The sequence below is a fragment of the Mobula birostris genome, chromosome 4 (genome assembly GCF_030028105.1).
Source record: "Mobula birostris isolate sMobBir1 chromosome 4, sMobBir1.hap1, whole genome shotgun sequence".
In the NCBI taxonomy this organism is placed as follows: Eukaryota; Metazoa; Chordata; class Chondrichthyes; order Myliobatiformes; family Myliobatidae; genus Mobula; species Mobula birostris.
Window position 1 is genome coordinate 10,456,675 of NC_092373.1, and position 12,063 is coordinate 10,468,737.

Here is a 12,063-nt window from a genome sequence, read left to right on the forward strand (position 1 = left end):
AGCAGAAAATCATGGATTTATATTGTCTCCAACAAGATCTGAAATCCTCCCAGAGCGGTTTAAAAATACAGCTACTGTTCTAATGTATGATGACTCCGATGACGGCATGTTACATGAAGAGCGTGTTTATTAATATAGGTACATCTGACACTTGGGAGATTTCAAAGTAAAGTGAAATTACAATTCATAGAAGCCTGCAAATTTGCACTCCCAGCAGGTTCTATCGACTTTCCAATTTAATAAGAAGGAACCCTGAGAGTATGAAGCCTTCGGGCTTCTAAAAATTGATACCTGGTAGGTAATTAAGTCATTAGCCACTCGATCTCATCAGGAATAAATTAAATCAATTCTTAATGAGATTACAAGAAGCCAAGGAACTGAACAAAAAAACTACAAAAGCAGGATATACAGCGCAGTCAAACACAAGAAAGTACCGCTCCACCACTGAGTACACTTACATGAGGTATTTCAACAAGACAGCAGCTGCCATCATCAAAGTACCCTACCATCCAGACCAAGTTTTCTTCTCGCTACAATCATCGGACAGAAGCTTTAAAAACCTTAAGTCCCATGCCACCAGCTTCAGGTCCTTCAATCATCAGCTTTGTGAACCAACGTGGTTAACCTGAACATATTCTACGACCTAAAGAACCATTTGCAGGGTCTCTATACAACCTATGTTTGTCACCAGGTTTGGATATGACTCAAGTGGTGAGTGAGAGACAACGAAACGTGTCGAAATTTCATAGACGTTAATGCGAACAGTGTTAAAGGCAAAGGAAAACAATAAACACTAGGCTAAACAGAGCCGTTAACTAAGCTCTCGAATGAAAACGAAGCCTACAATGCGGCTGAAACGAACAACTAAAAATAAAACGAAAGCAGAGTCAGTGCACTCGACAGTCCAGTTTCCCAGGCTTGGCAGAATGCAAACGTATTCGCTCCCAACGGGCAACATAATTCAGTCAACCACTAATATAGATAGCAGAATCTTCCGTGTGTTGCTTCACTAGCTGTGTTCAGGCATCCTGGTGAATTCACGCAAGGCATCAATCTGGAATGAATGGAATTATCAGACAATAATGACGAGGGAGTAAAACAATACTCCAATACTGAACACGAAAGATGCCTGAGATGCAGCAACAGCCCTGCCACGATTTTTCTCAACACTGGTGCCCCACAAAGCTGCACCCTCGACCCTCTACTCTACAAGGAAAATCTAACATGTTATATCTACCTACTCCTATTTATCGTCCTTATGTGTTACATCTTGAAAATTATAAATACATTGATTGATCTATTTCACTTTCACGAATACTATAAATTGAAACTGTCTAATGGTTATTTGTCATAATATAGTTTTATTAAGCGTATGTTAGCCTATTTTGTGGAGTTCGTTTGTCAGCAAGCCAAGATGCGAAGTGATCCCAGCTTCTCTTCAGGCAGTAAAGTCAGCTTCTAAGTACAGCAGTCAGAGGCCTCCAATCTCAGTCCACAAGACTGAAGTGTCTTCTTATACCTCCTCTTCGGCTGACACAACACGCAAGAGTAAAGTGGGTCCTGTTAAGCAATGCCCCTTCCAAAATAAACCGCACCTCCTCTAAAAATGCCCTGGATTTAGGGAGAAGTCCATCAAGAACAGGAAAACCTTTTTAAAGTAGCGTGGCATCTGCTACAAATGTTGTGCAGCATCAGCACATCGAGCCAAAAATTGTGACAGCAGCATAAAGTGTTCTGAATGTGGAAGCGAGGGTACTACCTCAGCCCTGCACCCTCAACCTGCTCCTTGGTCCTCAAAGGCCCAAACCCCTGCACGTAAAGCATGGCGGGGAGGAAGGTAACAATATTAAAGAAGCTACTGTTTTCTAAATCTGTACACAGGTCTGTAGGGGAGACCTCACTGGGAAATCGTGCTCAAAGATTTGACTCGTGGATGTTTATCCAGCTGGCCAGCAGGAAAATGCAATCGGTTATATGCGATACTGGACGATCAGAATAATCGCTCATTAATAAGGTCTGAGTTCTTTGACCTTTTTGACATCAAAGGCCACAATTCTCCTTAAGACGTGTGATGGTGTGTTTGCGACAGCAGGCAGAAGAGCGCCTGGCTTTCTGGTGGGATTCATGAACGGGCAGTTTATGCTCTCTCTACCAACTCTGATTGAGGTTCACGCGATTCGCAATAATCTCCACACCGGAAGCAGCACTGCATCATGCACATTTGAAACATGTGGCGCAAAAGATCCCGGAGCTCGAACCTCAGGCTCCGATCATAATACTGCTCGGAAGAGACATCATAAAGATCCATACAGTACGGAAACAGATAAATGGACTACATGACTCCCCCTAAAATACTGGATTAGGATGGGTTATTGTTGGCAACGTCTGTCAAGGAAATGTCCACAAGCCGGCCACTGTGAGCACCAACTATACCAACACTCTGGAAAATGGCCGCCACTCCGTCTTTGAACCAAGCTATGCTCCTAGCATGTTATGTTAATCGCTGTGTCGTAAAGGAAAAGTGGTAACGCAGCAAGGCCCCTGGTCTCCCCTCACCTGTCCTTGTGGAGGGACCCATATGTGAGGACTACGGAGACCACCTGGGATGTAGTGTCTTTCAAGAGGCAAAAGATGATAACAAAATGGGCCTTTCAGTTGAGGATATACTCTTACTGAAGACTATGGAACAGAAAGCATATAAAGATGAGGACAATAGCTGGGTAGCTCCCATGACATTCGGAGTACCACGACCTCGCCTCCTCAACAACAGATCATAAGCAGCAGACCGTCTTTCTTCACTGTACATCTCCTTGAACAAGAAGCCTGAGTTGAAGGATCATTTCATCTCATTCATGGTAAAAATATTCCAGAATGGCCTCGAAGAGGTAGCTCCTCCCCTTGGAAGAGATGAAGAATATTGGCACTTCCCTTGCTTTGGGGTTCACCATCCAATGATACCAGGCCAGATTCGGATGGTCTTTGATTCAACTGCTCAACACAAGGGAGTCTCACTTTATCAGGTCTATCTGACTGGCCCGGACCTCAAAAACTGACTTCTTGGGGTACGTATCCGCTTCCATGAGGACTCCATTGCCATCACAGTGGTCATACAACAGATATTTCACTATTTTGTCGTCAGGCCGGAGGACAGAAATTTCCTGTGATTTCTTTGGTATCGAGAGAACAATCTGGAAAATGACATCACGGATTATCGCATGAAAGTGCATGTCTTCGGGAATAGTCCATCGCCAGTAGTCGCCATTCACTGTCTCAGACGAGCCGCTGAAGAAGGGGAGAGGGTGTTCGGAAAGGATGTAAGCCAGTTCGCTGAAAGTGTCTTTTATGTTGATGATGGACTTAAGTTCCTGTCCACATCAGAGGCTGTTATCAACCTGCTCAAAAGAACACAGAACATGCTGGCTTGCTCCAACATCGGGGTACATAAAATAGCCTCAAACAGGAGACAGGTCATGGAAGCATTCCCCACTGAGGATCACGCCAATGACCTTAAAGATCTGAATCTTGGTATTGACTCCCAACATAGACAGCGCAGCCGTGGACTCTGCTGGGACCTGGAGACAGACACTTTCCTATTCAAGGTCGCACAAGAAAGGAAGCCGTTCACTCGCCAGGGTGTATTATCAACAGTGAACAGCTTATATGACCCGTTGAGATTCGTAGTACCGGTCGCTATACGATGCAAGACCTAACTTTATGAATTCTCAATGGAAACGAGTGATTGGGATGCTCCATTACTTCCAGACAAAGAAGAACTATGTGAAAAGTGATGAGAATCTTTAAAAGAGCTTCAGCACCTGAAGATCCCAAGGCAATACATAGGTGTGTCTCCAACAGAGGCCCAGCACAAATAATTGTGTCTTTTCGGATGCTTCAGATAAGCCAATATCGGCAGTTACCTATCTAAAAATCTCAGATGCAGAAGGGAACTGCCACATAGGCTTTACATTAGGCAAGGCAAGATTAGCTCCACGTCCAGAACAAGCTCTACCTTGGTTAGGGTTTGTGCTGCTGTAATGGATGTGGGCATGACGGAGCTCAATTCCTTTGAGATGGACATCGAGTGTGATGCAGTCACATTCTATACAGACAGCATGATATTTCTGGGCTACATTTATAATGAAAAGCGGAGATTCTACTTTACATCAACAATCGGATCCAGAGGATCAGGAGGGGCACACAGCCGCAACAATGGTATTATGTGTCCACTGAACACAACCCTGTAGACCATGCCACAAGGTGCACCCCTGCAGCCCGTCTGAAAGACACCACCTGGTTTACTGGACCTGCTTTCTTATCGCTGCCAGAGAAAACTTCTCTCAAGACAGCCTTATTTGAACTAGTGGACCCACAACAAGATAAAGAAATTCGGAAACAACAGGAATTCTGCAGATGCTGGAAATTCAAGCAACACACATCAAAGTTGCTGGTGAATGCAGCAGGCCAGGCAACATCCCTAGGAAGAGGTACAGTCGACGTTTCAGGCCGAGACCCTGCGTCAGGACAGAGGGTCTCGGCCTGAAACGTTGACTGTACCTCTTCCTAGAGATGCTGCCTGGCCTGCTCGAAAGAAATTTGCACGCAACTAACAGTGCTGACCTCCACCAAGACAGCGGACTTCGACCTCAACACTTAGAGCGCTTCTTACCTGGAGGGCTCTTATTGTACCAAATATTGTCTCAGACATATTGCATGCCTCTTCAAGAAGACCTCATAAGTCTCTACTGGGAGCTGCAGGGGATGTCATTATTGCAAGACACCATACACAGTGGAGGGACGCAGTCAGAGCAAAAATGTCATCATTCGATCTGTGCAACAGGAAACTTATGCTGAAGAAATGGAATGTATCCGAACCCAAAGAGATATCCCTGAGGACAGTCCTCTGAGAATGCTAAATCCGTTTACTGGTGAGGATGACCTATTAAGAGTCAAAGGACGTATACAGGAATCACAGTTAGGACATAAAGGGAGAAGGCCCCTAATCATTCTCAGATGGCATCATGTTTGTGCAGCATTACCATGTGGAGTCACAATATCAAGGATGCTATTTTACTGAGGGCGCTGTCCGCTCAGCTGGTTACTGGATTGTGGGTGCCAAAAACAGTGTAAGCAGTTTCATTTTCAAGTACATCACCTGCCGTAAGCTTCGGGGGATTTGTGAAGTCAGAAAATGGCTGACATACCTCCTGAGAGACGCAACATTGAACTGCCTTTCACTTATATTTGTGCTGATGTATTTGGACCCTGGACATCTCGGCGCGCCGTACGAGGAGTGGGCATGCCGAAAGTAAAAGATGGGCAGTTGTATTTACCTGTTTGACCATGAGAGCTATCCACCTCGAGGTCATAGAGTCGCTGGACAGCTCAAGTTTTATAAATGGCCTGAGAAGGTTCCTGGTGATCCATGGGCCAGTCAATCAAATTCGTTCCAACCGGAGAACGAATTTAATCGGAGCGTGCAAAGATCTAAGAATCTCCTCCAATTTTGATGAAGATGCGGTGAAGAGGTATCTCTCAGAAAAGGGCTGTACCTGGACTTTCAATCCGCCTCATTCCTCCCATATGGGAGGGGCATGAGAGAGCATGATCGGCATCACCCGCAAAATCCTGGACCCAATGCTTCTCCAGTCAAGGTCTTCTAGACTCATTCACGAGGAAGCCACTACCTTTATGCTGAGCTGATGGCTATTGTGAACAATAGACCTCTAGTGCCTGTGTCATAGATGCAGGAGATACATTTATCCTCACTCCTGCCACGCTGCTCACACAGAAAGGCGGCTCTTAGCACATTCCTCAAGGTGTGTTCAACAGCAAGGACCAGTACTAGAGACAATGGCGGCAGGTGCAAAGCCTCGCCAGTACCTTCTGGAAAGATGGCGCTAACAACACGTCGACCTTGACCCAAAACCCCACGCCTGAAACTACACACCTGAGACCCCACGCCTGAAAGACCTCCACTGAAACTCCACCCATGAAATTCTTTCCCTGAAACTCCTGCCCTGAAACTCAACCCCTGAATCGTCCAGAAGGCCAAGCATCACACCAGGATCTGTGGTGCTTGTGAGAGATTGTCAATCTAAGAGAAATGATTGGCCCCTGAGAGTCTTAACCCAGGTATTTCCCAGCAAGAACAGAGAAGTCTGTAAAGTTGAAGTGAAGATCAACAGAGGTGATGACATTTATTAGGCCTGTGGCTGAAGTGGTCCTGCTGCTCTCCCCTGAGGACTAGGAACGAGTGAATTCTTCATTCAGCGGTAAACTGTGAAAGTGTAAAATTGTGGTAACTAGGGATACCAGGCGGGGAATGTTCTGCCTCATTAGTCAGTTATTTTTATTTGTTATTGAGAATGCTCTACTGGTAGCTTTGAATAGCAGTTATTTATGTCATGTGATCTCTGTCTCCAGTTGACGACATCATCAGTAAGTGTCTAGCCAGTCCTCCATGTTGAAGCTGAGGAAAAGTTCATGCCTTTTTATCCGACATCATCCTGCTGTCAGGTCTTTGAAAGCATCGTTGGTATGTAAAAGTAATTGCTGGGTTTATTATTTACTGAGATATATGTACATTTCCACAAATTAGAGATATTCGAACGGTTTGTGTGCAGATAAAAATATAGAGTGAGTGTAGGGCACATGTTTTGGTTAGCTTGTAGTGAGAAAATTTGCATAAGATACATTGCATATAACATCTTGCCTACCAGTAGCCTAACTTCATGATATATTTGTAACTTATTTGTATACAGTATCATGTGTATTATTTTGTATCATTTGTGGCAAACTTAATGCTTGCCTTGTACTTACCATAATGGGAATTTGGAAATCTTTTGATTGTATGTTTTTCTTTGTCAGTTTTACCCTACCGTCAGTTGCTACATTAAAGAATGTCAACTCGGAACAGCTTTGCCAGTGTAGTAATTGTGGATGGAGTTTAACTGCCTTTCAATTCATGCAAGGCATGTGAAGAGGACAGGAAAGTCAACCTTTATTATTGGTCGATATCATGGTTAATATTCTATCATGGCACATTTTCATACACGATCCCGATATTCATTGTTCACATTAATATCTGGAAATCCATAAATCTGTTTTGTATGGAAAAAGTAAACCCCAAATATCATCACCGTATTTGTGATGGAATTCCTCCTCATCTCTGTTCTGAGTGGTTGTTCGAGACACCTCAGACAGATGAGTCTCCTCTGCTTAGATGAAGAAGCCAGATTAGGAATCTGTGGGAAGGAGATTGAGTATAAGCTAACTAGTTATATGTAAAGCTAAGTGTCTGTGGGAGTGCTTGAAATACCATTCTGGGAGGTGATAGATGGAAAGGGTAAAGAGCTAGTGAAGAAGGAATCTGGTCAGGTAGCAGAATGGACCATGACTGAAAGCGATGTAGCAGGGGCACCAGTTGAATGTTATCGACTGTTTACGAGAAGCAAGGCATAAGCGGGGAACCAGAACAGGGGATAGCAACAAAAGCCTCATCCTGTAACACTTGAATTGTAGATGAAGGAACAGAGAAAAGGGAAACTCAAAACAGTTGAGGAATAGGTATCGTCCAAATAGCCTTGGAAGTCTGTAGAATTTGGAGGCAACTAGACGATGTCAGCATGGGTGCAAGAAACAACACCAATGCAGGGTAAATATAGCAAAAAGGTGTTGTTAGTATTACTAGGAATTGAAGGGCAGGATGGAAGATCGAGGCAAAGTGAGAAATAATCGAAGGACAGGGTGGACAAAAACACTTCAACACTCATACACTCAAGCGGAGCACATCAATGTAATTACCTTTGCTTCCAACTCCCAATCTGCCGTTAAATACACTTCATCCATTTCTAAAACCTCCGTCCTCTTTCACGATCTCGATATCTATGCCTTAATCTCTGGATACAGACCATCTACCGATATCTTTTTATACAACGACCAGTTCCTACGCCTATTTTAACTGTATCACTACCCACCCCGTCTCTTGTAAAAACGTAATTCCCCTTTCTGAGCTGCTTTGTCTCCAATGCATCTGTTCCCAGAATGAGACTTTCTTTTCCAGGACATCATGGTTCATTTTCTGCAAAGAACGGGGGTCAAAGATGTGGAGACTTGATATGTTGATGTCTGAGTTGGAGACAGCTGCTGTATCTGTTGCTTTCGATGCGGTCTCCTGTATATTTAGTGAGACACTGTGTAGATTCTGGGACTACTTTTTATAAGAGCATCAGACCATATGAAACAGGAGCAGGAGTAGGACATTCCACCCATCGAGCCTGCTCTGCCGTTCAATCATGGGCTGATCCAATTTTCCCAGGCATCCGCATTCCCCTGTCTTCTCCCCATACCATTTGCTGCGCTGGCTAAACAAGAACCTATCTATCTCTGCCTAACGTGTACCCAATAATTTGGCCTCGAAACTTCAAAGGTTCACCACCCTCTGACTAAAGTAATATCTGTATATCTGCTCTAAAGGGAGGTTCTTCAATCCGTGCCTGTTTGTCCTAGACTTACCTTCCATGGAAAATAACTTTGCATATCTAATCTGTTCAGGTCTTTTATCATTAGGAATGTTTCTCTGATATCTTTGCCATTTCCCTGAAGTATCTCAGTCTCTCTGCAGGCTGTCTTTTTCCTCAACACTACCCGCTCCTCCACCTATCATTGTATCATCAGCAAATTTAGACACAAATCCATTAATGCCGTAGTCCAAATGATTGACGTACATCGAAAAAAGCAGAGGTTCCAACACCGACCCCTGTGGAACTCCACTGGTAAACGACAGCCAGCTAGAATAAGATCCCCTTATTCGCTTTCTGCCGATCATCCAATGCTCCATCCATATTATTAAATTACTTGTATTTTCAAGGCTCCTATCTTGCTTAGCACCTTGTCAAAGGCCTTCTGAAAATCTAAGTACGCCACATCTCCTGCATCTCCTTTGTCCACCCTGCTTGCAATTCCCTTAAATCATTGCAATATGTTAGTAAGGAGGGATTTTCCTTTCAGGAAACCCCGCTAGTTTTCTCTTACATTTGATGTGCCTGTAGGTATTCCGTAATCTCATCCCTAAGAACAGATTGCAGCAACTTCCCAACCTCTGATGTCAAGCCAAATAGCGGAGGATCTTTTGCAATTTTCCAATCATCCGGTGCAATATGAGAATCTATTGATCCTTGAAAGATCATTGTTAATGCCTCTGAAACCTCCCCAGCTACTACATTCAGAACCCCAAGGTGTATTCTATCATTTCCAGGATATTTATCTACCCTCGAACCATAAACTTTCTGTGCACCTTCTCATTCGTAATTTTCACTGCACATGCTTCACTACCCTAGCACTCTTCAATAGCATACAATCTGCAGATAACCTCCACTGTGAAGAGTGATGCAAACTACACACTCAGTTCCTTTTGCATCTGTATGTCTCCCATTACAATATCTCCAGCTTTATTTTCTACTGGTACTATATCTACCCTCAACTCTCTTTTACACTTTATACACTAAAAAAAAATACAAAAAAAAAATTTAGTACCTTCTTTGATGTTAGTTGGCAGATTCTTTTCATAATTCATCTTTTCCTCGTAATGACTCTGTTAGCTTCCTTCTTCTGGTTTTTTCTCTGAAAAAAACTCCCCAATCCCCTATCTTGCCACTAGCTTTCGCTTCATGTATGTTCTGCTCTTTTGCTTTTATTTTGGATATGACTCCACTTGTCACCCGGAATAGTGCCCTTCTTCTATTGGAACATGTCTTCTTGTTTGGAATATCAATACCTTGCACTTCCCTAATTTTTTTTTCGCAGGAACTCCAGCCATTGTTTCTCTGCTGTGCTTCGTGCTAGTGTCCTTTTCCATTCAACTTTGGCCAGTTCCCCTGTCATGCCAATGTAATTTCCTTTATTCCACTGAAATACCAATATATTTGAATGCGGTTTCTCCTTCTCAAATTTCAAAATGAAATCTACCATTCTGTGATTACGGTACCCGAAGGGTTCCTTAACCTTAAGCTCTCCAATCATGTCCCAATCATTTTTCGACACACAATTCAGCACAGTGATCCCGTAGAGGGCTCAAGATCAACCTATTCTAAAATGCCATCTTAGACATTATATAAATTATCCTCTTTAGATGTAGTACTGGCCTGGTTTCCCAATCCACTTTCACGTTAAAATCACAAACGATTATCAAGACATCGCCCTTCTGACACGCCTTTTCTACCTCCTGCTATAATTTGTGATCCATATCCCATCTGCTGCTTGTAGGCCTTGAGGGTCCTTTTACCCTTACCACTTCTTAAGTTAACCGATAGAGACTACACCTTCCGATACTGTATCATCCCTTTCTGTAGGACATAAGTTCATAAGAAATAGGAGCAGGCGTAGGCCATCCATCCCATTGAGCCTGCCTTGTCATTCAATAAGTTCGTGGCTGATCTGTCCGTAAACTCAGCTCCATCTACCTGCCTTTCCCCCATAACCCTTAATTCCCTTACTATGTAAAAACCTATCTAAATGTTTCTTAAATATATTTAGTGAAGAAGCCTCAGCTGCTTCCCTGGGCACGGAATTCCACAGGTTTACCGCTCTCTGGGAAAAAACAGTTTCTCCTCATCTCCGTCGTAAATCTTCTCCCTTGAATGTTGAGCCAATATCCCTAGTTCTAGTCTTTTCTACCAATGGAAACAACTTTCCTACTTCTATCCTATCAATCCCTTTCAACATGTTGTATCTATCTATAAGGTCCCCTCTCATTCTTCTGCACTCCAGACAGTATGATCCCAGGCGACTCAATCTCTCCTCATAAGTTAACCCCAACATCCTTGGAATCAACTCTGTAAACCTCCTCTGTACTGCCTCCAAAGCTAGTATACCCTTCCTCAAGTATTGAGTCCAGAACTGCACACAGTACTCCGGTGTGGCCTCACTGGTACCCTGAATATTTGTAGTATGACCTCCCTGCTTCTAAATTCAATCCCTCTATCAATGAAGGCCAAAATTCCACTTGTCTTCTTAATAACCTGTTGTACCTGCAAGACAACTTATTACGACTCACGCACAAGCACTCCCAAGTCCCTCTGCACAACAGCATGTTTCAAATTTGCGCCATTGAAATAAAAGTCTGCTCTTCTATTATTCCTTCCAAAGTGGATAATCTCTCATTTACCAACGTTGTATTCCATCTGCCAGACATTGGCCCACTGACTAAACCTATCTAAATCCCTCTTCATATTCTCCAAATCCTCTGTACAACTTTCTTTTCCACAAACTAAATATTTAATATTATTTCTTATGCAGGGCCACACCACCTCCTCTGCTACTAACCTTTCTTTCCAATCCACCATATATCCTTGGACGCTCAGCTCGCAATGACAGCCAAATTTCAGAGATGTACACAACGTCATATTTTCCCATCTATAGTTGAATATCAAGACCGTCCATTCTATTTCTTATGGAGTACTGTGTTTGGTTCTGATCACCTCACTAAAGGAAGGATGTGGAAACCACAGAAAGGGTGATGAGGAGAATTACAAGAATGTTGCCTGGATTGCGGAGCATGCCTTATGAAAACAGGTTGAGTGAACTTGTCCTTTTCTCCTTGGAACGATGGAGGATGAGAGGTGACCTTATAGAGGTATACAAGATGATGAGAGGCATTGACCTTGTGGATAGTCAGAGTCTTTCGCCCAGGACTGAAATGGCTGCCACAAGAGGACACAGGTTTACGGTGCTGGGGAGTCAATACAGAGGAGATGTCAGAGGTAATTTTTTTTTTTTTTTTTAAATATATATATAAAAACGCAGAGAGTGGTGAGTGCGCACAATGGGCTGCCGGCAACAGTGGTGGAGGCGGATATAGATAGGGTCTTTTAAAAGACTTTTCGATAGGTGCATGGAGCTTCGAATAACAGACAGCATTGTGTAAGCCTAGTAATGTATAAGGTAGGGACAGGAGTAAAGAAAAAATATGAAGCTATCTGGCAGGTAATTGGAAGGACAAATTGGAAACAGATGTCCTCGGGGTAACGTACAGAAGAAATGTGGCAAATGTTCAGGGGATATTTC

The 12,063-nt window shown here is 43.4% G+C and overlaps 1 protein-coding gene across 1 annotated transcript in view; it reads right to left on the reverse strand.

The window, feature by feature from the left end:
* LOC140196976 (vomeronasal type-2 receptor 1-like) overlaps nt 1-4,705 on the reverse strand; it is a 53,033-nt gene extending 48,328 nt beyond the window's left edge. Inside the window, exons 1-2 of the mRNA XM_072256912.1 lie at nt 4,667-4,705; nt 3,013-3,365 (exon numbers count right to left, since the gene is read on the reverse strand). Of these exons, the coding sequence (XP_072113013.1) occupies nt 3,013-3,365; nt 4,667-4,705 (392 nt within the window). The remainder of the gene's footprint in view (nt 1-3,012; nt 3,366-4,666) is intronic.
* Nucleotides 4,706-12,063: the final 7,358 nt, after the last annotated feature.